This window comes from Pseudocercospora fijiensis (genome assembly GCF_000340215.1).
Source record: "Pseudocercospora fijiensis CIRAD86 unplaced genomic scaffold MYCFIscaffold_5, whole genome shotgun sequence".
Taxonomy (NCBI): Eukaryota; Fungi; Ascomycota; class Dothideomycetes; order Mycosphaerellales; family Mycosphaerellaceae; genus Pseudocercospora; species Pseudocercospora fijiensis.
In genome coordinates this window covers 3,423,745-3,449,624 of record NW_006921536.1, presented here as the reverse complement: position 1 = coordinate 3,449,624, position 25,880 = coordinate 3,423,745, and the positions used below count along the sequence as shown (strand labels likewise).

General features: G+C 44.6%; 6 protein-coding genes across 6 annotated transcripts; 3 read left to right on the top strand and 3 right to left on the bottom strand.

Annotated features, from left to right (window-relative positions):
• The first annotated feature begins 10,950 nt into the window (after positions 1-10,950).
• On the top strand, positions 10,951-12,972 carry MYCFIDRAFT_211569 (uncharacterized protein). The gene is made up of 4 exons (XM_007929423.1): positions 10,951-11,075; positions 11,096-11,685; positions 11,742-11,921; positions 11,973-12,972. Exons 2-4 carry the CDS (start codon positions 11,225-11,227, stop codon positions 12,466-12,468), a joined length of 1,137 nt encoding a protein of 378 aa, XP_007927614.1. The 5' UTR covers positions 10,951-11,075; positions 11,096-11,224; the 3' UTR covers positions 12,469-12,972.
• An 895-nt stretch (positions 12,973-13,867) lies between these two features.
• On the bottom strand, positions 13,868-14,911 carry MYCFIDRAFT_139273 (uncharacterized protein; the record flags this gene model as incomplete). The annotated part of the gene is made up of 3 exons (XM_007929422.1): positions 13,868-14,197; positions 14,249-14,769; positions 14,824-14,911. The coding sequence occupies 3 exons, from the start codon at positions 14,909-14,911 to the stop codon at positions 13,868-13,870; spliced, it is 939 nt and encodes a 312-aa protein (XP_007927613.1).
• A 234-nt stretch (positions 14,912-15,145) lies between these two features.
• Positions 15,146-15,676, top strand: MYCFIDRAFT_175736 (uncharacterized protein; the record flags this gene model as incomplete). Its single annotated transcript, XM_007929421.1, has 1 exon — positions 15,146-15,676. One exon carries the CDS (start codon positions 15,146-15,148, stop codon positions 15,674-15,676), a length of 531 nt encoding a protein of 176 aa, XP_007927612.1.
• Positions 15,677-15,727: 51 nt separating this feature from the next.
• Positions 15,728-16,240, bottom strand: MYCFIDRAFT_83552 (uncharacterized protein; the record flags this gene model as incomplete). Its single annotated transcript, XM_007929420.1, has 2 exons — positions 15,728-15,823; positions 16,013-16,240. The coding sequence occupies 2 exons, from the start codon at positions 16,238-16,240 to the stop codon at positions 15,728-15,730; spliced, it is 324 nt and encodes a 107-aa protein (XP_007927611.1).
• A 609-nt stretch (positions 16,241-16,849) lies between these two features.
• On the top strand, positions 16,850-18,381 carry MYCFIDRAFT_154766 (uncharacterized protein; the record flags this gene model as incomplete). The annotated part of the gene is made up of 2 exons (XM_007929419.1): positions 16,850-17,160; positions 17,217-18,381. 2 exons carry the CDS (start codon positions 16,850-16,852, stop codon positions 17,605-17,607), a joined length of 702 nt encoding a protein of 233 aa, XP_007927610.1. The 3' UTR covers positions 17,608-18,381.
• MYCFIDRAFT_211568 (uncharacterized protein) lies at positions 17,139-19,491 on the bottom strand. The gene is made up of 3 exons (XM_007929418.1): positions 19,251-19,491; positions 18,391-19,200; positions 17,139-18,339 (listed from the first exon to the last, which is right to left on the bottom strand). Exons 1-3 carry the CDS (start codon positions 19,449-19,451, stop codon positions 18,121-18,123), a joined length of 1,230 nt encoding a protein of 409 aa, XP_007927609.1. The 5' UTR covers positions 19,452-19,491; the 3' UTR covers positions 17,139-18,120.
• Positions 19,492-25,880: the final 6,389 nt, after the last annotated feature.

Here is a 25,880-nt window from a genome sequence, read left to right as displayed (position 1 = left end):
TACTTCTCGACTCCTCGACTTCTCGGATATCGGTAGCGATTCTTCGTACCTAAGGCGGCCGTCGTTATCGTATTGGACACTTTTGCTAGCGCGCTTTGCTAGAAATGCGCTTAATCGACGTATCTCGCTATATTAGTAATGCTGTTATAAAAGTCGTAGAGGCGGTATTATGTTTTAATAATATACGGACGGAAGCAGCTATAACGTTAAATCCCGCTAATTATGCGCTCTGCCGTACTAAATCCGGATCTTAGTAGGACTCGGCATCCCTATTGCTTCTTCGAATTTACGCTTCTTAACTATATACTATTTAATTATCGACCCTACGACTATCGGCCGTTTAAGACAGACTTTAAATGCGCTCTACTACTTATTAACGAGCCGACTAACTTCGGGCACTACGAAGGCAACCCTACCGGCAGGCTCTACTAAAGCAGGTCTTTAATAAGTAAGAGAGCACTTAGGTTACATTGTCCTCCTCGAGAGGGGCGAGGTCTCTAATAAGTAAGGAAAGTACTTAGGTTATATCGTCCTGCTCGAAACTACTTAGCGACTAGTGCTATTTAAGGTTCGAATTAACTTTTAGCACCCCCGACGGCAGCAGGTCCTATAGTCGGGATAGCTATTTAAGTCGACCTAGGCTATTCGAATTAACTTTTATTAACTTTTAGCAACTTTTAGCACCTCCTACGGTAGTAGGTCCTATAGTCGGGACAGCTATTTAAGTCGACCTAGGCCGTTCGAATTAACTTTTAGCAACTTTTAGCAACTTTTAGCACCCCCGGCGGTAGCAGGTCTTACAGTCGGGATAGCTATTTAAGTCGACCTAGGCCGTTCGAATTAACTTTTAGCAACTTTTAGCAACTTTTAGCACCCCCGGCGGTAGTAGGTCTTATAGTCGGGACAGCTATTTAAGTCGACCTAGGCTATTCGAATCAACCTTTATTAACTTTTAGTAACTTTTAGTAGTAGCAGGTCTGCTAGTTAGAACAGGTATTATAGTAGGATAGGTCTTATACTAGCTTTTCGCGTTAACCTCTAATATATCTTACAAACTTCGGTAACATTTATTAGCATCTATCTAGATTGTAGAGTTCTTATTATACTATATCGCTTCCTTCTAGCGGCCGCCTTACTTCTATTATACCTGCGTATAATCTGTTTTCCCTTAACCTAACGCCTCCGACGGCGCTAAAGCTTATCGATAGGAGAAACTAGTAAAGATAAGGACCGCCTTCTACTTATATCGAGTACATTAGTATATAACTAGTCGAGTACCGTCTAGATAACCTCGCCTACGTCGATAATTCTAGCGGTAATAATCGTAGCAAAGTCGGCTTCTTTAGGGTAGGCGCCTAATACTAATTCCGGTAGACACTCGGAGTCGGAGTCTCCCTCTGTCCCTATCTATATCTCTAATCCTATATCCGCCTAATATACTTCTAATAGAGATATAAGAACGCGCTCCGACGCGTCCCGCTCGATGCTCTCTTCGACGTCGATATAGTCCGGATTATCCTGCTCTCTAGAACTACTATAGTCGCGACTACATTTGCTTCGCTAGTCGATTATACTACGTTAATATCTAAGAAGGTTTACTCGTTATTCGATCGCTCGTTAACTCTAAGGTATATAGTCTAGATCGTCTTCGTAGAGGTAGTTATAGGACTTCGCTACGTTTTTCTAGCTCGTATCGTTGCATTAAAGGCAGTAAATAAAGGCCGTAACTAGCCTCTAATCTATAGCGGGCGTTCAGTTTATCTTACTACGTCGGTCTCGTATCGAAAGGCTCGAGGGGTAAAATATCTACGTCCTACGATCGGTATACGTAGTCTATAAGGGAGACATAGAAGATACTATATCTGTCCTCCGTAATGCTAAGCAAGGTGCTAATAATAGATTTTTAATTTTTACTTTCGTACAATATATTAACGATTACAAGTCAAGTAAGGCTATTAGTCTAGCGACACGGTAGAGATATACGGCTAATAACATTCGAGAGCAACGATTATTGTTTTGCGTAAGTATGCTATATCGTTACCCTTAAGACGGCAATCCGCCTCGACCTAATCCCGAGTAATAGCAATAGCAACTGCAACAATAACGCTAACGCTAAACGACTAATACCGGGTATTGTAAGGCTCGTATCTAGCACCTCTATCTACTATAACCGGAGTCCCCGGGCTCGAGGAAACTTAGTTCGATACGACTTACGCGGCTAAAGGTCGCTACTACTATGTCGCTTCTACGTAGTACGTATAGTACTATTTAGACGACGCTATTTAACCCGGAGTGCAATAGGACTTACTAGCGGTACTACGGATGTGCCCTTTAGTCGTCCTCGTAGTCTTTTTACTTCTATAGGTGCTCTAATTCCGCTTCTCGGTCTAGAATTATAGAAGCTAGGCGAGCCGCGCTACTCTCTATATACCGAAGGAGCTCTTTTACTACTCGGTACTATAGACCCTCGATATGTCGACCGTGCCTAATACGAGACCTAAGACGTGCTAACAATCTCGAGTACTTCTAGATATATCGTTAGTAGAGTCGGACCTCTACCCCCTACCCTAGCCGCGGCGTCCCCTAGGATATACGAACCTAACCTCGAAGCTAATCGCGGATATAAAGCAACCGATCGATCTCGATATCGTATCCCTTTAGAGTAGTAATCTACGAGTAAACTTGACTTATTACGATGCGGCTAAGGTAAGCAGTATCGAGATATAGCTAAAGTACTTTTAATGCGTACGCGCTCCGGTTTTTGCCCGGTAGAGTACTAAACCCCCCGTTAGCCGCTTTCGTAAGCAGAGGTTTTAGAGCCTCTAATTGTATCGGTATTGGCTCCGGGCTAGAGCTCGACGGATTAAGCTATCTCGCTATAGCCTCTACCTAATCGGAGAGGGACATATCGGGGGATATATATTCTTCTAGAAGGGAGCTCGTTAGACTTAGTTAAGCCGCCGATGCTATCTCGTTTATAACAAATAGTTCCGATACTTCCTCGGGACTAGCTTATCTACGCTAGCTCGACGGTACTCCCGGGTACTACGGAGGATAGTCTTCTAGAGCCTGCATTCGAGGCTAGCGAGGGGTGCCTTTTAGACGTACTATCGCGGTCGAGGTCGATAAACGTATAGCCTTTAATCTAACCGTCGAGGAGGCGGTAAAGCTACTCGATCGTCGGGTTGCGTAGTCTAATGCCTTGTTAGGTTAATTATAGCGAACATAGTGCCGTAGATATACGTATGCTCTTGCTCGCTATTATCCTCCTTGTCGCCTATAAGATTAATTGCCGATAGAAGTATATACTATCGACCGCTCGCTAATAATTTAGAATAGTTAGATAATTAGCCCTTATTAATAGAGCGACATACGGCTAGAATTGCGAGTCTAGCATTCTATATATTAGATATATTAAGAGGGAAGAATTAGCCGGGATCTTATACTAGCGCTATAGACTAACTAAACTTAATAAAAACACTATACGGGCCTACTTTACTATAACGCGCTCCGATTGCTTAGTCATATTTTATATAAGCGCTTATGTCCGAATACTACGGTTTTTTAACGAACTTGCCTCCTTGCCCTCGTCTTCGTTCTACGCCTTTCTTGTCTTTACTTACCGCGCTAGTATTCGGGCGTATTTTGCGAGAAGCGGGAATAGCTATATCCGACTATATATCGGCCTTCTGTTCGTACGAAACCTGCTATTATATATCCGCTACCTCTTATCTTCGTCTAGTCGCTCGGGTTTCTAACGGAGGTTTAGAAGATTTCGACTGTTTACGCTTAGCTCGACCCTTAACTAGATAGCTATTGCCTTCTTCGCGTTGCTTATACTACTCCGAGCTACTCTAGAAGTTCGATAGTAAAGGTACACTGCCGTTACGCGGTAGCGCTTCGGTGCTCCGTACGACGTCTTCTAGTCTAGTCTCCGGCTCCGTCTTAATAGTAGGTCCTATATGTTCGGACGCGGTTACTAGGGCCGTAGTCGTACTACTGTCCTCCTTATCGCTCGGGCCTAGGCTTATTATTAGGTCGACGAATTATCGATCCCCGATAGGTTCGGATTTTACGAAGACCTCCTTAGGGACTAGATTAGTCGGTAGTAGAGGCGTCCGGACGCTAGCCCTAGCAGGTAGTTTTATCTTTCTTATTAGCGTAGGAGTCGTTACTAGCCCCTAATCCTACTAATCCCCTTTATCCGCCGATCTTCCGAAAGAGTCTATAGTACTCCCTACTTTATTCTCTAAGGCGGCTTTATTATCTAATATCTCTTCCTTATCTAAGGTCGGCTAGCTCGCTATACGTCGACGATTTTAACGAGAAGTATTACTTATCTACTCGACGAGTATCTTAATTGTCCGGACGTCCTACTTGAAAGCCTTGTCCCGAGTAGCCGCCTAGTGCTAGAGCTATATACTTACTAGATTACTGCTATTAACGCAAATACGTATAGGCTTAGACGTCTTTAATATAGGATTAGTAACAAAATCGAAGAAGTAGTGTCCGTCGTATTTGTTCTCTATTAGAGGTTTATATCCTATTTTAGATAGGAGAAAGTTTATTAGGTCGCTACCGAGCAGTTCGACCGCCTCCTTAGTAAAACCGATCTTCTGAAAAATAATACGCTTAGGCTCCTTCGTAAAGGTCCTTTTGCCGTCCGTATCGACCTTAACGAATACGCGGTAGACGCACAATAAGATATAGTTTATCTTAGCCGACTCTAATCGCTAGCTACTATACTTACTAGCTAGACGGGGTAACAGTTGTAATATCTAGTTTTTATCGCGCCTCTTCTTCTTCGCGGCCTCGAGGCCTTTCGTAGTATATCTAGGAGACTGCTAAGATTGCTTAATTTTATAGAATAGCTTCTCCGAATTAATCCCTTTAAGCGCAGTAGTAGGGCTATAGTTAGATATAGCTAGTAGTTTCTGTCGCCTAATCCCTTTCGTAATATGCGATAGTGCTTCGGTCCCGATCGAAGGGAAGTTTCCGGTAAGCGAAGAGCTAGTCCCGGCCCTCTGTCTATATGTCTACGTTAATACTTAAGACGCGGAAGATCCGGGCGTAGGTAACTACTATGTTATCGATATAGATAATCCTTCTCTATCGAGGCCTAGCTACTGCTATAGGTCTTGCTACTATAGTCCTTGCTATAAGCCCTGCTATTGCGACATCTATAGCGCTACGATTATACTCGTTATTTGTAGGTTGCCGAGCCTATATACTTCGCATTTCGGTACGAAATTTGTACTAAATCGTTCTTCGTAGATAAAGCTGCCTCTAGTATATAGTTTGCCCTCTTTCTATACTAGGATTCCGAAGTTTAACATACTGGATATTAAATAACTAATAATGTTCGAGGGATTTTAAAGAAGGCCGGCGGGATCGTAGACTAATTGTCGAGAAGGTCGATATAATAACTGTTATGTATATACAGCGTCTAAGTATATCGGAGTAAAAGTAGGTATTCCTTAAACCCTAGAGAAGCAAGGATTATTATAGCGAATAGTAACTTGTTATTTAGTAGTCCGGGCCTAGTTACTTACACTCCGATATGCTTAGACGCTGTAACTATAAAGGCCTTATCCGTAGCTAGCTACTATAGCTAGTATTGAATCCGAAACTACTACTACGCTCTATACTATATTAGGATGTTACCCTATAGATAACCTAGGCTTATTAGAGTCCGCATTAGACTCAGACCCCGATAAGTCTACGTCGGACCGATAGGCCCCTACTACGAATGTAAAAAAGTTATTACCGACCTGTCGATCGAGTTCTATCGACCTCTGCAATTCCTATCGTAGGTCGTCGTAAGTCGGCTCGAATAGAGGCTTATTCGCGTTATCCTAGATCGTCTAATTATTAGGATTTAGTGCCTAGAACCTAGCGTAGAGCGGAACGTAAGACTCCTCGAGGGTAAATCCTAATTCTATATACGACTTAATCTTATCCCGTAGATATAGGTAGGCCTTAAGATAAACATAATTGAGATCTAGATTAAGCTCGTTCGATAGTATAGGCAGAACAAAGCCCTCTTCTATAAGACGGTCCTCGTACTATTCTATAGTATCTAGCGGAAGGTACTCTTCTAAATCGAATCCGGAAAGATCTCGTTCTATTAGCTCTAGTAACTCTAGAGGTACTTCAACTATAAACTATATAGCACCCTTACTATATAGGTATCGCTAGTTTAGGTTAGGTATACCGGCTACGATATGCTCTCCTTGCTGCTTTCGAATGCGGTAGTAGTTCTAGTAGTTCGCAAATCCGTATACTATAGCCTTTATAATAGGCATGTATATAAAGAGTATAGCGATCCGGTCGTACTTGAAATCCTTAAGGTATGCACCTTAAAGGTGCAAGTTGTAGAAGTACCTTCGCTATCTTCTAGTTGCACGTATTAGCTAACGCTAGAATATCTCGATACGCTAGTTTATACAACTAGTCCTATACTAGAATATGTCGCTAAACGTAAGAACGACGCCGTTCTACGGGTCTTCGCAAAGAGTACGCCGAAGTGTTATATACGTATCGGCTGTTATAACGGTCTCTATACTACGGTTACTCTATAGAATAAGTAGCATGCCTCGATATTGCTTTATAAAGGCTATATACTATACTATTATAGAAACCGCGGTGCGAGCGGATATTCTAATATAGATCTATATAACCCGCCTAGACTATGTGTCTACGGCGGCATAAATTACGAAGTAGAAGTATTCGAATTTGCAGTAGGCGTCTATAGAGATAGCGTAGTTAGGGCCCGGATTCGTCTAGCTAGTCTAGTTGCGTGCCGTACTATGTCTTCTTCGCTTAACGGCAGCAGGATTAAGATGTAATATAGCTTGCTATAAACGTTCGCGGCTTGAGATACTATACTTTGTATAAAGGACGTCGTATAATACTACTCTGCCGAAGTTATTATAGTCTCCGAGCAGTATCTCTTTCTGTATAATAGTAGCAATATTAAGGAGATACTGCCTCTAGAGGGGCCGAGCGACCTAGCGGTAGAGACCTAGCATAATTAATATATAAAGGTAGAGCAGGGAGAATACGTTATACTAAGTTCGTTTCGGATGCTTCGATAGCGTATAAGGCCGATATCGATACCCTTATACTTAAAGTACTCTATAGCCTGCTTATCTAAGATGCGATACTTATAAAAGAACGTATATACTAGGAGCTTTAGCTAATCCTCTAAATATCGACGATAGCTCGGCGCTCGACCGGGCGCGGAAATCTACTATTACTTTAATCGTTCCTTAAATTGTATACGGCTAATTAAGTATCTAGCATTATATAGCTCCGTACGAATATCCTCTTGCTTCTTGCTAGCTAAGACTTGTCTACGTATCTAATCTTTAAAATAATCGAAGTTGACTCGTAGATAAGGTATAGTAAACGTTCTAATCCTCGACCGGATTATATAGGGGGCTGAAAGTTGCTAAGAGTTGCTAAGAGTTGCTAAGAGTTACTAAAAGTTGCTAAAAGATAGCTAGAATAGCTGTTCCGGCTATAAGGTAGCAGACCTGCTACTAATCCGGGGTTTCGTTAGTTACGCTAACTTACTAGTCGGCGTAATCGTAGCCCTCGGCGGAGTATATAACGGAGCCTCGGATACTATACCCACTATAGTACTGCCGCTAGAGGTGCTAGAAGTTAACGGGCCTAGCTGTTCCTATAAGACCTACTGCCGCCTGCCGGGGGTACTAAAAGTTGCTAAAAGTTGCTAAAAGTTGCTAATAAAGGTTCTAAGTATAAGGCCTACCGCCGGGCGCTAAAAGTTGCTAGAGTTTAATAATAAAGGTTCTATATATAAGACCTACCGCCGGGCGCTAAAAGTTGCTAGAGTTTGATAATAAAGGTTCTATATATAAGACCTGCCGCCGGGCGCTAAAAGTTACTAAAAGTTAATAGTAAAGGTAAAAGTTCCTAGTATAAGAGCTGCCGCGGCCCGCGGGTATACTAAAAGTTGCTAGGGGCTACTAACAAAAGGCCTAAGCATAAGGCCTGCGGCCGGGGTGCTAAAAGTTAACTAGATAAGCTATTCCTGCTAGCAAGACCTACTGCGGCCGGGAGTGCTAAGGGTTGCTAGAACCCTAGGGGTACTAGAAATTAACTAGACTAGCTATTCCTACGAGACCTATAGCCGGCGGCCGCAGGGGTATGTCTCTATATTCGGCGTCGTCTTGCATTCTAGTACGTTGCTCGTATCGATATCTTATGCTTTCTAGGATATCGGGAGAGTATACTAACCTGTTTTTATCGCTCGCTACGGGCAACGGCTATAGGAAAAGAGAACTAGGCTAATTGGTTTATTGTCGTATATAATAGTATTACACTATTAAGCGGCGAATAATCTAGGTAAGTAGCTAGCTTATACGAGAAAAAGATAAAAGCTGTATCGTTGTTATAGGGACGATTCTATTAATAGCCTTCCGATGCGTAGAAGTTGTTACTGCGTAAAGATTAGTAGCGTAGCTTAGCAGGTATTATCCGCGCGCCTAATATTGTTAAGCCCTGCTAAGACCCGGGATTCCGCAGATTACAATACCGACTTTACGACTTTTAAACGATACGACAGTACTCTAACAATATATAGTACGCTAGTAACGTATATAGCACGAGATACGTCGAATAAGCGCATTCCTAGTAAAATCGCGCTAGCAAAGATGTCTAGCACAACAGCGACGACCGTACCGGCTTTAAGAACCTATCTCCGACTAAGACGATACCGTATTTCGAAGAAGGCCGATACTACTATACTATACCTATTATACCGCAGCTACCGGTACTGCAGTATATATTCGGCGCTTAGGGACCTAGGAAGGACCTAAAGGACTAGGATTTAAAGGACAACAATAAGAGCTATAGACTAGGCGTTCGAATAGCGGACCTAGTAAGACAATAAAAGTTAGTAAAAGTTGCTACTAGGTAGCTAAGAAACAGAACAGACGATTTGTATACCGATCTTAGTACTAGAAGAACGGAGCCGACGATACGATAACCGAACTCCCTCCCCTATCCGTAATTCATTAGCTTAATTTGTATGTCTTAGGAACTTTCGTTAACTTTTACTAACTTCTACTATCCGTCGGTAAACCGAGGAGGCTATATAGTACGTAGTAGCTAAGGAGCGGCATTCGAACTTTCGCTAACTCTAGGCTTTTTATAATAGCCTTTACGTACCTTACTTGTATAATGCTAGGCTTTTTACAATAACCTTTACGTACTTTACTTCTATAATACTAGGCTTTTTATAATACAACTTTACGCTGCTAGGGATGATATACTTTACGATATACTCTTCCTTTTCTTTACTTCCTTCTCCTTTAACTAGGTATCGTATATACCCTCTTACCCTCTTTTATAACATTGCCTTAAATACAAGGACTACGTAAGCGGTACTAAAGGCAGTATGCGCGGTAGTAAGTCAAGCTCCAAATTAATCGAATTCGATTATATATTAACTAGATATTTTAGCTGTCTCGCCCTCGCCGCGCTACGCGCTCGTCTAGTAGAACGAGTATAACGTCCTTGTCTTAGTAGCGGCGATTCTATACGGTTAGACGCGAAATAGCGCTAGCATTCGGTATAGACTCGTACTCTAGACTCGAATTACGTAAGAAATGCTAATTCTCGCTTAGTCTAGCCCTACTACTCCCTACTATACTGCCGCCGCCGCCGCCGCCGACGATAACGATAAGGATAACAATAAGGATAACGATAACGATAACAATAAGAGATTAGGTAGTTAGGGTGTTAGTCTTAGTCGCTATTGTTTAGTTAGTCTTGCGCTTACTCGATAGTACGCAATTGCGCGTGTCCGCTAGCGCCGCTTTGCCCTTTTAAATATATTATTAATTAATATACTGCTATTCGCTAGCCTCGCTTTAGCATAAGCACAATAACTTATCCTTTATGTTTCTTCCTATTTCTTCTCTTCTACGGTTGTTGCAATATTACTCGCGATGCTGTCTACCCTAATATATATATAAAGTAAGGTGTTTAACAATATAGATATATACTATCCTACGAACGATACGGAACAAACGACTCTTTAGATTAATAGGTAACGCAGATAAAGGCGTATAAGGCAGCGTTATACGATATAAGTATTATCCGAATACTAGTATAAGCCTAAATGTTGCTAAACTTGTGTTTAATCTTTTAATGTTTTAATATTTAAATAAGAACACTTAAAACGTTAACAATCTATATTAGTAGCTATAACTATCCGTTTACGCCTATATTACGCTTAGAATTATTCTAATATCTAATAGAATCTAGATTTCTGCCTATAGGGCGATCGACTATTGCCGACCTTACTATCGCTATAATAACAGACCGATCTAAACGGCTTAGTATAGCTTTCTGCCCCCTGCCGTCTAAACATTCTACTATATTGCTACTACTACTGCCTTAGCATCTTCGCTGCTTGAAATAATTCATTCGAGAGCGACGACTAAGTACTCCTATCGATATTTGCTCGAGATAGTATATATAAAGGGCACTACTATAAGTTAAACAAACTAACCAATTCTCAGGATTCCCGAAATTCCTAAAATTAGCCTGAAGCCGACCTTCTTCAACTTCGGCGCACCAGGAGCGACGACCTCTTCTTGACACACCTCCCTGTCGCCCTGCACTTGCGCCATCCATGCCGACTCCGGCCTCCATACATCCACTTATCAGCCGCTTATCAGCTCGAACCTATGCACATGCACATGCATCCGGATCGACCTCCTGCTCCTAGCGTGCCACCACCCTTCTCGCCGCTGACTTGATCCTGCTTCATTGTTATCATCATTATCATCATTCTGCCTACACACCACTAGCTTCGCGTCGACCAACACCGCCTGCGTCTGCAGCGACTGCATCTGCCCTGCCCTGCCCTGCCCCGTCCCCTGTCTGCGCCTGTTCCTGCATATCTCGAACCTAGCCCTCTGCCTTGCTCGACTTCCCTTCCCTTCCTCTCCCTCCACTTGAACAATTTAGTCCTCCTGTGCCCGCGTACAGCCGTTCGGAACGGGCCCTCATCGATCGTCGACACTACTTCCACTACCCCACAGCTTGTTGCGGCCCTGCCCTTCGCAAAACACAATAATTTTCTCGGCGGCCCTGCCCTCCGGCGTTCGCATCCCGAACTGGACCCTCTCTCCCACCGCATTGCTTGCACACGAACACCCCGTCTTGTGTCCATGTGCCCACGGTGATGCCATCGAAAGTCGTCGCCACCATCAACTCGACCGGAAGACAGGCTGCCTCCTTCATTAGGGCTGCCTCTGCCGTCGGCTGGCATGTCCGCGCCCAGGTGCGCAGTGGCGAAGGCTTGGTAGCCGAGGAGTTGGCCGTCTTGCCCAACGTCGAGCTGATCGAAGGAGACCTCACTGGTCCCTCGCGCACCGCAATCCTCAATCGACTCTTCGCGGGTGCAAAGATCGCCTTCATCAACACCACGCACTGGGGCAATGAAGTGGCCATCGGGAAGGCATGCGCAGATGCCGCCAAGAGAGCCGGCATTGCCCACTATATCTTCTCCAGTATGCCCGATCATTCTGTATATGGCGAGGACTGGAGGGCATTGCCCATGTGGGAGACCAAGTTCGCCATCGAAAACTACGTGAGGCAGATTGGTATCCCCGCCACATTTGTCTACACTGGTATTTACAACAAGTATGCACACCCATGCCTTCTGTGTTGCAATGCCATCTATGCTGACTGTTCCCAAGCAACTTCACTTCGCTACCATATCCACTATTCCAGATGGAGCTCCAAGACGACGGCAGCTTCGTCTGGCAAGCACCTTTCCACCCTGATGATCCACTACCTTGGCTGGACGCCGAGCACGATGTTGGACCCGCACTGCTCCAGATTTTTAAAATGGGCCCCAGCCATTGGAAAGGACAGAGGTGAGACTGAAAAGCTGTATATTAACGTGCCTGAAGACTGACTTGTGGCAGAGTGACGTTGGCGTTCGAAAAGCTTACGCCCATACAAGCGTGCAATCGCTTCTCACGAGGCGTTGGCAGACCCGTTCGTTACATACATGCACCCATCAAAATATCTGTTCAAATACCGAGCGGCTACCGCGAGCACCTGGACATCTTGCAAGAAACCCTGGGCGACAAACGTGCACCTTACTTTGGACCAGACCTGGAATACCCGAAAGAAGGCCGCAGCATATGGGAGGGCTACCGAGGTCTCGAGGAGTACGCTCGCGAAGTCTTCCCCATCGAGGAGTACGCAAATGGCTTGCGCTGGATGGAGGAGGATGGGAAAAGCCTCACTGGTTGCAGCACGCCCAACTACGAAAATGGCGATTCCATGGGTGAAGGTGGACGATCACGACCTATCACTCCAGCCGGCATGATGACACCTGCGCACATTGTTTCAGCCTACACACCCAGATCGCATCCAGAAGGCGTGCACGCTGGCTTCTTCGTGGGCAGCTGTTAGTGACGGCTTGACGTTTGAAACTCGAATTACGTACGTCCTTATCAGATTGCGTTGCTCATCACATCCATCATCATCACCGGGTCTCAGCAAGACCAAAGAGGATCTCACCACTACCACTATACAAATCTACCAAACCGAGACTTTTCGGGCCGCAGGCGGGACAGTTGAAGTCCGACCTCCTCGTTTTTTTTGATCGGCATTTCTCTGCGACGGGCATGGGTGGTAATGGGAGGGGGCAAGGGAAAAAAAAAGCTACGGTATGCGATTGTTCAATTGAGCGGATTCTTTTTTGAAAATGTTTCGGCCAATCATATTTTGCCATGATGAGACAGACCCACGGCCATCATATCAGTTCGCAGAAAGAAGGAAATCTCACAAAAGTTTGATGTCAAAAGTCCTCTTATTGCTCGATTGAGAAGAGAGATACGGGAAAATTTTTGCAAGTAATAAGCAGGCAGGGAAAGATAGCACAATGCGAAATGGCATGGCATGGCGTGATGACGCAAAGGCGTACTCTTTTTTTTCACCGACTGATTTCTACCAACGGTCTGGGGGTGATTCTTTTGATTGGATCTAGCGAAAAAAAATCCCCATCTTTTCCAATCAAACAAACCACGTGGCAATTCAAGAAAAACACCTCAGATCGGGAAGTTGGAACTAGTAAGATGTATATCTAAGTTAGGGTTTCAGGTTTTGTTGATAAGGTAAGTATGTTCGACCGGGCCGGTGGGGTCCGCTTCCTGCAAATGGTAGTGATGAAGTCCACGAATAGCGGTGGCTGTGTTTATCTACGAGCCACGAGCCACGAGCCACAAACCTAGTGATAGAGTCTACCATCCAGCAGTTACATATACTGATAGCGATGTCTACTATGTCTAGTTATCTACGAGCTACGAGCTACAAACCTAGGTAGGGGAATTGATTGCCGAAGGTATCTAGAGCTTAGGAAGGCTATTCTTACGAGTTACTCCTCTATAGCCATTCGAGGATCCGATCCGTACTAGGCGACGCCGCGATTTGCTCATCTGCCGTGGATTCACCGGCCCTTTCCTTATCTTTCTCGAACCCAGCGGGATGGTTCTGATAGTTGTTACATGTGGTTTCTATGTATGTACCGGATCTTACTCCCGGAACTCGCGCGTTTTGATCGGCAGTTCATGTGAGATTGATGCGTTGGAATCCACTGTTTTTCTGGAGGTGAGAGATTGTGGATGCGGAGAAGATGAGGAGGAGGAGGAGGAGGAGGAGGAGAGGATAAGGAAAGCTTGGTGGTTGGAGGAGTACGATATCTTGGCGATGGGGAGGCGAAGGAAGGGTTGATGAGGTAGACCCGTTCATTTATTATTGACACTACTTATCAGCTTCCCGGCTTCAAATACTTCAATATTTAATTTATGATCTATTTCTTCTGCTTCTTGGCTGGTGGGCCATCACTCAGTCGTTTACGCTTTTCAGCATCGACGAGTGCTCTGATATCGATAGCCTCCACTTCCTCCATATCATCGTCCTCGAAATCCGCGTCCGAGAGCTCGCCCATCTCTTGCGCTTGTGTGAAGAACTTGATTGCATTGGGCCAGATATCTTCGGCGAAACTCACCGCCAAGTCATCGCCATTCTCATGCACCTCAACATCCGAGTCATCATCATCCTTCTCCTCATCCTCCGGCTCTGGAAGACGTAGCTCCACCTTCTCTCCCTTCTTCCGCGCTTCCCTCCGAGCCTGGTGTTCCTTGTTTGCAGCCTCAGATTCCTCGGCGCTGACCCATCGACGCGAACTGACCCATCCGAACCACGTGAAGAAACTGGTGTTGCCCCCGTTCCAGTGCTCCACTTTCTTTTTCAGCGCAGCATATTCCGGTACACCCTTTGCGAGCATATCGCCCGTCTTCTTCCGTGCCTCGAACAGCGCATACGCTCCATCTGTAAGACCTTCCGTAAGGTCCTTCCCCTTTTTCCAATTTATCTTGACGGGCTCAGAAACGAGTCCCACCCATCCATCGCTAGCTCGACGGTAGAAGAACTTCTTCTCGAGAACTTCGTCCGAGAAGCGATCGTTCTCTTTGAAGTGGAATTTGATACTGATGCTGCGCGGCGAGCCCTGAGGTTCAATGTCGAGTTCTGGGCGTGTGACTTCAAGGCTGAGCAAGGATTCGCCGAGAATGCGCGAGTCTTCGGGATGGATGTAGCCGTCGATTTCTGGCGGTGCTTGTTCGAGGACGAGAGGCCAGAAGTTTGGGATCTTTGCAATCGCTTCGGCGCGCTTTGCGTAGGCGCCCTTGCTCAGCTCATATTGCTGGCGCACTAGGAAGGGTTAGAAGTTTTGAGTGTGGCTGGGAAGTGAATGAATGAGCGTACTGATCTCGCTGTCGACCTGATCGAACTCATCCTCGATCGCGGAGAGCTCCTCGTAGGTAACTGGTGATACTTCAGATACTTCGGCCATTGTGTATGTACTGTGAAAGGATGTTGGAGCAGAGAAAGGTGATAGTTGGCCGCCAAAACTTTTTTCGACGCTCCTGTTCCTCGGGAATTAGGTTTTCAGGGTCTCGAGAGCTTGGATCGCGTCAAGGCAGGAACGCGCCTCATCCGACGTCATAACTGCTCGTCAGTCGTAACCTCCTCTCCTCCATCAACGAGAAGACGTCTCTAGATCATTAACAGGTACTAAGGGCATCGAATGCATCGAATTCTGGTCGAGATCATGGCATTCCATGCAACTCGCGACGAACGCACGAAAGCGTGTTGGAGAATCCAGGATTGTAACTCCTGCATCAACAGCAAGCATGGCTGTGGGTGGTGCTCTTCAAGCTTCTCTTGTGTGCCGGCCGACTCCTTACTGGATCCCGTATCAAACCACGGCATATGTCCTCTCGCGTCCGAACGTTTCGAGCTCCGTACAAAAGCTCTGGGATGTGGCTGCTCTACTACTACGCTTCTTAGCGTCATCGTTACCGTGTTTGCAACTATTGCTGCACTCTTGCTGCTTTATGGCGTTGGGCTGGCGTTGAAGAGTCTGAATCCGTACCTGGGATCAGGACAGGCTGCTGGCTGGGAGATTGAGGTCAAAGATGATGGGACCAGGATCGGGCACGATTGGTATCGAGGACGCTTTCGAAAATGGTTTCATTCGTTCTGGAAACCCATGCCTGATCTTTCAAAGCAAAGCGAGCAGGAAGCTGTCACAGAAAGGTCCCGTTTACTTGCTTGATCGCCTCAAAGCCTGATCTGCTAAGGGCTCTATCATCAGCAATGCCTTCGCTTAGCCTGTCTTTACCGTTGCACTACTTCCGGGCCGCCAGACTTTCTTGGACATTTGTAGGAAACATCGTTCTTGTGCCACCGCGGGAGATCTGACCTGATGCACATGTAGTATACTGAGGGCGGCACGCCTCGTCTATGCCTGCAGCGAGTTCGGTACAGGAAACAGTGCGTGGCTGATCACGGGCAGAGTTAAGATCAGCAAAGCAGCCTCCATCTTGAGTGCAGCGCCAGCAAATTTCGAAGTACTTTTCACACGACGGCAGGTTACTCGATGGCCTCACACCTCCCATGTGTCAGCCGGGAGCACGATCAAGATGGCAACATGCTCACAACACAGTGTTGTTCCTGGAGTGCAGGTGCTTGTAATCCAACCCGTGCCAAAGGCATCCACACAAGCATCGCGCTTCAACAGTCCGCTGCTCTCCGAGAACCCAGATCCAAGGCCTCCATAGAGCACATTGTCACCCCCGACCGCCAGCCCGGGCAGAAGAGCGGCAACCTGCTGCGCCATGATCGAGGTTGATAGCATAAGATCAAGGACTGACAGTGGCATAACCATTCCAGTCCTCGGAATCCTGCTGTTGATGGAGAGTGCATGTGAGGGTCGGTGAAAGACGATGAGAGGGCGGGATTCGACAAGGCTGGTAGAGCAGAGCACCTCGGGCGACAGGCGGTGCTTCCACGCCTCAGCCGTTCGCAGAGCCTTTCGCATCTACTTCAAAGTACTGCATCTCAGGTGATGTAGGAGGTAGCCGCCGTTGATAGGCAGCCTCGAGGCTTGCGAAGTTGCGTACTACTACTTCCTGGTCCATTTTCGGATTAGTCTCATCTACACAAGCTCGTGATTGGTTGCACATGAAGACGCCCTGCAAACGCGGCCCAGACTAACATATCCATAGATCACCCAATTGGGCGTGCAGTGGATCTGCAACGAAGAAGCGCCATGTTGAGACCGGCGAGCCGCATGGTCCTTTCGTCGAGATGAAGGCATGCACTCTTCACATGATCTCCTCACCTATATCGCCATGAGATGCATTTCAGCCTTCCCTCACTTTTCTTGCTTTCTGATAGAAATCATTGTCTCCATACAACTTTCTTCATGAACGAAATGCAGAAATACATGTCTGTTTCGGGCGCCGCTCATCCACGTCGCCTGCGGAACTTTTGGCTATTGGTTTCATGCTTTTGTGCCGGTTCAATCTTTACGAAGTTCTCCTATGACAACTGGACCTCGAATAACATCAGTCCCCAGTTCGCCCCGAAAGGATCTCAAGGAGCGACTCATATCGTCGTGGCAAGCCAACGAGGCGACGACACCGCGTGGCTGGATTCCTTACCACAGTGGCCGAAATCTATCTATGTGACAGATGATCCAACTGCAGGATTATCGGTGCCAGCGAACAAAGGTTGCGAAGGAATGGTTGATTTGACGTAAGTTTTTCTCTCAGTCCTTCTTCTGCTGATTAGACTGACGGACAGATGAACAGCTACATAATTGAAAATTACGACAACTTGCCAGCCTCGATCATCTTTTCGCATTCAAAACGATACCAATGGCACAACGACGATCCTTTTTACGACGGCCTGGCCGTGCTTCAAAGACTAAACATATCCTACATCGAGGCGGTTGGATATGCCAGCCTCCGCTGCTGCTGGACACTAGGATGTCCTGTCGAAATCAAACCGCTTCGAGAGGCCGTAGCCGAACACCCTGATTCAGATCCCGATTCACCCAGAGCTAGAGCTGGATCATTCTTCAAAGCAGCGTTTGAAGAGATGTTTCCAGGCCAGCCAGTCCCCGAAGAAATCGGCGCTTCGTGCCGTGCTCAGTTTGCCGCAACGGCAGACACCGTTAGACAAAGACCTCGCGCAGTTTGAGCACGAAAACAGTTGAAATTTCCAACGACACATTGAAGTTGACAGGTGCTCGATCTCCTGTGCTTCCTTTCCTAGCTCGTCTGGTAGCCATCGAATCGGCGAATACCTTGTCGGGTGATCACTGTCGTTAAAAGACCAATCTATGGTAGCAAAGTCAGGCACCCAACACCAGTCCGACAGAAACCAGAGGACAGGACCAGCAACAAGAGCCTCCACTGTTTCCTGTGGTGTAGACGGCGGCTGGAACCGCCATTTTAATGACCCATACGGAGCGCATAGCATGGTTCCTCGATATTGCCTTTTTGTATGGACCGAGAGGAACAGGAGCGAATATTTGGGCCTGGGAAACGTGAGTATTGGATCACTCACTGGCTAGACGTTTCTTGGGGAATGCTATTTGCAACAAGTCTGTGACAACCAAGTGTCCCGTCTGTTACTGGCTGTCACAGCCGCTGCGGAATAGATGAGGTCGAAATCAGCTCAGCATCGACGGCCATTGCTGCCAAGATCTTGTTACTGAGTGGAGTTGCACAAACCGGCTCCGTGGCAATCACGCCAAGCTGCATATAACATGACCACAAAGCTTTGCCCTTCAGGACTTCCTTTGACATAAGGTGTGCGATCACCCCAGCCCAGAGGGTTCACAGCAGGTCTTGCAATACCACTTTGGTCGATGTGAGCAGCCACCGCCTTCCGATTCTTATCAGCCCACGCCAACATGTCGGTCGTCACCTAAATAAGCTTAGTAAATATCTAAAGGGATTCAATGACTCGAAGACCTACGATTTTGTCCAGCTTCGGTGCCTTCGCCGCAGATCCGTCAAAAAGTGCATTTGCCTCCTGCTGCAGTACTGCCAGACGATAAACTGCAGCTGTCATCAATGCAGTCCCACTCGTCTCGCCAAACCAGGTGGTATCGTTGAGATAATTGCGAAGAAGTCCATCTTGCTTCGACGAGTTCATCGCAGCGCTCAAGATCTCACCGATCCAAGTAAAGAGATCAGCCTGCGCGATCTGCGCTGTAGCTCTCGTCACGGTCGGTGGCCAATGAAGCAACGTAGCAAGGACTCTCGCCATACCCATCGCTGCCCAAGCATTACCAGTCGACCACAATCCGACGTCTTGATTTTTGGGTCCGATGATGTGTCGCCATGCACCAGCACTTATAGCATGAGAAGAGACATTGGGCTGAAGGACTTGACGGTAGAGCAAGCATTGTGCCACAGCTTCTCTGATGACGTCGGTGTTATTGATCGAAGTGGCGTAATATGCCAAGAAAGGAGGTGCCATGTAGATGAAGTCTGCCCAAAGTTCGGGGTAATCGTCACGGTGAGAAATAGCTCCGTTGGGCCATCGTGGGACAGTGTCGAAATGTGCGTATTGGCGAGCAACAGCGGCTTCTGTCTTTGGGTCTTTCTGTCCTATAAGGATTGCTGAGACGCCTAAGGAGGCTGGATCACCACTTGCTCCATCTCCGTCTACGAGAGTGTTGTTATCCAGACGTATGTGCTTTCGGGCATAGCTGAGAGCTTCCACATTGTTGGGGTCTGGCTTTGGCGGTCTGCCATCTGGGAATGCGTGGCTCGAGAAGACCTGATTTACGGATCAGTGTGAAGGATTGTAGGCTAAGAGAGTGTAGGTACCGAGAGCCCTGGGTTGTACAACTCCAACAGGGCTTCGGCAGCTGTGCCGTATTCCCAGCTATGGTTGGAGAGTTGCATAGCCTGATTCGCCACTATCCTAGGATTGAAGCCGACATCTAGCGAGCAACAGTCATTCGTTGCTAACGCTTTGCTTGTTAGCAGCAATGCGGCGGGAAGAAACCCCAAGACAGCAGCTGGCATGTTTGGCGACTCCTTTAGCAGAACGAAAATGAAAACTAGCCAAAAATCCAGAGCTGAGCATGCAGTGCCAACGCGGCTCATTTTAAAGAGCCACAAGTGATGAGAGGGCGACTGGAGGAATACATCTGCATGGAGACCCCGGCCGTGGAAACCTTGTACAATGTGCTGTACACCGCGGCGCAAAGTGTTACGAAGCCTAGCTACTAAACCGAGCCCTAGCTACCCGCCCGAGCCCTAGCATACCCCGATGCTAGCACCATTATAGAATCGCTTTGTATAGAATTACGTGCTCTTTCTACCTAATATAGGCCATTTCCGTTCTTAGTTAGTATTATTAATAGGCGCGTAGCGCGTTACTTATAAAGGAATTCTACTCGAATCTACTATAGACCTAAAATTCGTATTTCTTCCCCCTTTTATAGTAGATTGCCTAGTAACTATCGAAAATAGCTAAATCTCTATTATACGACGAGTTTCTCGATAATTTTATCGCTACTAGCGATAATAATATAGTAAAAGGCGCGTAATCGATAGATATAGTAGTAGAAGAGATAGTAGTAGCGGAAGGCGCGTAATCGATAGATATAGTAGTAGAAGAGATAGTAGCGGTAGAAGGCGCGAAATCGATAGATATAGTAGTAGAAGGTACGTAATTAACAGTAGTAGATATTAAGTTATAGAAGGAGGTCTAATTTATTTTAGAGACGCGTATTACGTATATTCGAGGTCGTAGTCGCTTACTAAGCCTTCCTCGCAAGCGTATATCGCTTCTAGACTATCGATTAGTATCGCTACGCCCTTAGAAGTACCTATTCTTACTAAAGGAGCGTTCTAGTAGTCTAATATCGCGTAAGTCGTAGTTTCTATCTTATCGAGCTCTCGAGTCTTATATCTACGCCTTCGGAAAGGCAACTAGGTACGAGTTTAAGCAATATAAGCCGTAGAAGAATAAGAACGGCATTAAATATCGCTACCGATAGGTCTATAGTTACTTCGGCGTACTAGATAAGCGTACGTAGAGATAGGATAAGGTAATATAGCGAAAGTCGGCCTCGAAGAAGATAGGGTATAAGTTCTATTTCTACGCGGTTGCTATCGACCTAGCGTAACCTAAAGGCTAGTAGGTTATTCGCTATTCTATAAAAGAAGACTACAATTTCTATAACTACGAGAAAGACGATATTATCGCCCTTACTAGTATATATAGAAGGCAATCGAGATCGGCGTAGTTCCTCGAGTAACTAGAGCGGCTTTAGTAAGCGCGAATACTAATCTCGAAGATTATAGTATACTTTTAAGGGCGTAGTGTTCTACTAAAGCTAAAGGACGTTAATAATATTACCTAGTCTCGTAATATTAAGGTACGTCGATAGCTAAGCTAGGCTAAACGTATAGTTAAGTTGCTAGATAAACACGCTATATTTTACAATATTATTAACAATCCGGAAAATAGAGCTATTCGGTATATAGTTACGGTTTATCCTCGCTTAATAGAAGCCTTTAAGAAGACGCTATATACGCTTATATTAGATACGATATACTCGACTAATATCTATAACCTCGAGTGAATAGATATTATTAGTACTAGTACTTTAAACGATACGATTAAATTAGGCGTTAGTCTTATCCGTCCGAAGCTAGATAAACCGGACTTCGTTACGCTCTTAAAGGCCGTCCGGAAGGGCCTTAAAAAAGCCGATTGCGCTATACTATCGCTTATTAGTACTAATCGTAAAGAGGCCCTTATAGGTGCTATTAAGGAGGTGTTTCTAGAGTCTACTAATATTGTATGTAACTAGCATCTATAATAAGATATACTAACTCGAGTCCGGAAGGAACGAGGCGAGTTTAGTTAAGTTAAGAGCGATAGTTACTAGATAGACTTACCTTAAACTAACAAGTTTCTACGGCTCTTTACGTATACTATCTATAGTTAAACTAAATGGGAGTCTAATAAGAACGTAAAGAAGTTAGACAACGTATATCCTATGTTTAAGACCTACCTTTATAATAACTAGTAGCGATATAAGGCTTATATTATCGACTACTAGACTAACGAGGTTCTTTACTTTAGTTATAAGGCAACCTTACGAGTTAAAGCTATATATAGACGTATTAAACAGTAGCTTAACTATAGTAGCCGCTAAGATATCTTTACGCTCTTTAAGAGCCTATTATAATAGTAGTAAGAAGGTTACAACCGCCGTCGTATTGCCCTTACTAAGAACCTAAAGAGGTATAATAAGGCACTAGCTAGACTATTCTAGGCGAGTATATCTCGTATAATAAGCGAATATTGCTTGCTCGAGATAAAGGCACTATATTTACGAGCTAACGACCTTCTACTTACTATAACTAACGATAACGGCAACGAGGTAAAGCACTTAGCGTTCTCGTATAGCTATCTATAGTACCGCTATAACAATTACCTTCGTAAGACCTATAGTTATCCGTATATCTACGACTTAATAAAGCTTATTAAGATAGGCGGCAATCGCGCCGTTCTATTACTAAGTTACTTCTACGAGTACTAGTTTATCGACTTCTATAGAATAGTCTATCTACAAGAGCCGGAGGTAATCTTTAGCAACCGCAAACCTCTTACTAGCGGAGCTATATTATATATAACAAAGCGCGCTACTATAGCTTGCGAATTTAACGATCTAAATATAACAGTAGTCGCTAAGCAATAGAAGATAGCGATAGCTAGAACGACTAAGTTTATACTCGAGCCTAGTATCTTACTTACTTAGCTAAGGACGACCGTTAAGTACTATAAGTACGTTAAGAGCTAATACCGCACTTAATAATACCCTTACTAGAAGGCTAATCGTACGTATAGCTCTGCTTGCTATCTAAGCGGCTTTAAGTGCTATAATCTACAAGTCGAGTTTTTACTTCTAAAGATACTAGAGCCTCCTTCTAAGCTAGATTTACTCTACCGAGAGATTACTTCCGAGTACGTAAGAACGCTCGATTATAGGTAGAAGAATAACGTACGAGGGAGCAAGGCTAAGAAATCTAGAGGTATACTATAATACGTAGCGCTATTATATAGCTATAGATGCGTACTAAGTCCGGCAACTCGAAGAAGAATTAAGATAGCGACCGAGGAGGAGATCGATAGTAGATAAGTAAAGTCGAGGTCTTATAAGCGAAGTATAAGATAATATAGGCTCTTAGTCGTATAGAATAACGTACTATATAAATAACTAGACGTACTACTCTTATTTACTTACGACCTATATCCTAGGATGCTCTTCTCGTACTTTTTATATACTTCTCTAATACCTTACCTATAAGCGCTCCGCGACAACCGAGTAAATATAAGCTATAGGATTTCCGCTCGGTACCTTAGCCTTCGAGATACGGCGGAGTTGAATTTAGAGGGATAGCCGGTACTCGTAGCCGGTATATAGAGACGGTAGTAGGCCTCTTCCTACTAAATAGCTAGCTTGTTTAGTATAGCCTACCGTAGTATAGATATTTCTTATATTTCCTAGTAATAGGCCTAGGTTACTTATAAGATTACTATAGCTAGTAATAGAATTACTAAAGAATATCTATACTATAGGAGGATACTATTATTACGCTAACTATTTATTAAAAGGAAGCTTTCGCCTATTACTATACCGGCTATAGGTACCGGCTTTATTTTAAAGTTTGCCGTACCTGCCTTTTTTAGCCGTAACTACCCTTTTTAGCCCCCTCTATCTTCTTTCCTTACTCTAACGTTACTATAATATAGGCTTACGCGACGCTTACTCTATTATTTAGCGATATTGCGATACTACCTCTCTTGCTATATATAATCTTTATATCGATACCTATACCTCTATACTCTATATCTACTACCTCTATAATACTCTCGCTCCGCGCGTACCTTCGTAGACCTTCGTAATATACTTTTTTATTAAATCGACGACTTTTATAATACCGAGTCTACTTAACTAAGATCCGATATCTTATAAGAAGGGACCTAGTACTTCTACGGGTTATAATAAGACCGGAGTTAGTAGAACGAGTATAGTATATCTACGTAAGAAGGCTACTACTACTACCCCTAGCTCTAGTACTAGAAACAGCGTCGTAGGCAAGGCTCCGTATAAGACAACGACTAGCGCTTCTACTACTAGTAGTAACAATTATACGAAGCGTCGATAGCGCCTAAGAAGTAAGTCCTATCTATAGCCGGTAGCCTAGCTAGTAGCCTAGCCGGTATTCTTACTTTTTTTTACTAATCCTTCTTAAGCCGTAGCCCTTCGTAAGATTCGGAGGTATTAGAGTATTAGTAAACTCCTAATCCGGAAAGCTCCTTTCTAACGACTTGTTTGCGAAATTGCCTAGTTATAAGAAGGGTATATTAGCAGGTAGATAGGGTAGTAGTAGGTACGAGTAGTATTCGATAAGGAGCTAGGAGGAGAGGGAGGAAGGCAGGCAAGTTAGCCTATTGCTAAGCGCTAAGCCCTACCTAAGGCACTAAGACCCTAGCTTTACTTAGCCTAGTTATATACCAATTACGTATAGCCTCTTTAGCCCTAATATACGCTTCCCTTCTAAAGGCCGCGCCCTCGTAGCCTGTCTATAGTCTACGACCTCTATTGCCGCTAACTTAGCAAGTCTAATAAGCTGCTTAGCCCGCGCTAAATTGAACACTTAACTACCTAATTATATAACTATGTTAAACCTTACCTCTAACAACACAATATACAACTCTAACTACGCTATCTCTATATATAATGAACTATAAAGTAATATGTATCTATAAGAATTGAAGGCCTTCGACTAATTATAATACGAGCGCGTCTTCCCTACTATAATAGGTAGACGTACGAGGTATTGTAGCACTACCTTCGTTCTAAGTAATGTCGTATCGAGTTCTTTGCGTCTACTCTTAAAAGACCTAGCAATGTCCGCTTCCGAGGGTTGTCCGCTTCCGAGGGTTTGTTCTTGTTATTACGAGGGCTATTATTTACTTTTTAGAAAAAACACAGCTCGTCTAGTTTCTATAAGTAAAGGCTATTATAAGTATAGTAGTTAAGGTTCGCCTCGCTTAAAGGGTTAGAAAGATCGAGGAGTAACCTATTATCTATAAGATCGACCCTAGCTAGCTTAGCTCTATAGTTTTGCCCTTAGTTAGTCTATTAGTCGCTTAATCTTTTAGGCGGCTTAAAGTTTTAACTTAGCCTTAAAGTTTTAATTAAAGTTTTAATTAAGGTGCCTTAGGCTCGTAGTATAGGTAAGGTTGTATCTATAGGCGTAGTAATAATAGCAAGTAATGTCGATAATAGCGGCGCTAGTCGTCTTAGCGCTAACTTTACCTTGCTTTCGATTTCCTTCTTCGACTAATAATATACTCCGCAATACCGTTACTAATATAGCCGCGCCGGCCGTATCGCCCTTTAGTACGAGCGTAACGCCGTCGTTACTATTATTATTACTAGCACTATTCGCCTACGCGCGCGCGCGCCTCTATCGACCGCCTAGGCCTTAGGGTCCCGATAGGACGTAGAAACAAGAGGGGCGCTAAGAGGAGGACCTTATAGGGTACGCTAGTAAAGAGGTAGATTCTTTAAAAGAGCAGGCGATTAGTTAATAGTTATAGTACGCTCGTTAGTACTCGTTGCGCGTTCGTTATCGTAGTATAGTCTTATTGTCCTTTACTAATAATTGCTTGCCTCTAATTAGTTAGCTTAATAGCACCCTAGGGGTAGCATTGTTCCTAGGCCCTAGTAGTAACATTATAGCCTCTTAGCCTTCTTCTTGTCCTTTATACTAGTCTAATACTCGTCTAACAACTTAGTTATATCCTTAAAAGAGTCTTTAGCCTCCTACGAGTCCTATTTAGGTAAATAGCCTTGCTATCTTAGGAGGTACTTCTTCTTACCTTGTCTAGTCTAATGCTTTAGTATACGCTCTATAGACTACAGTTCTTTACTATTAGCTAAGACTTCTTCTAACTTAGTAGGCGCTTTATCGCCTTCGCGCTAGTAGTATAGTTTAAGGAGGGATATATAGAAGGTATTATAGATAGTGTAATAGGGTAGAAGCTATAACTAGTAGGCCTATACGGAAGAGCCCTTAACTTCTCGAATACGGAATAGGCTAATGTATCTTAGTGCGAGCTTAGGCCTTGTTTTGCTATTAGGTAATAGGTACTTACGGATGTAGAGGTTCTTCGTACTAAGTATAACTATATCGCCTTGTTTAAAGGTTATCGGTATATAGCGCTTATCGTAGTAGGCCTTTTAATACTCTTAAGCCTTTATTAGCTTCTTAGCTATCTTAGCGTAGATTTCTCGCATCTTCTAGATACGTTCTATCGCCGCTAGTGTTTCTAGTACTTAACGCGCTTCCCTTTCCTTACGCTCGGCCTCGAGCGAGGTAAATAGATCTTATAGTAGGGCAGCGTTTTAGCCTATTATAGCT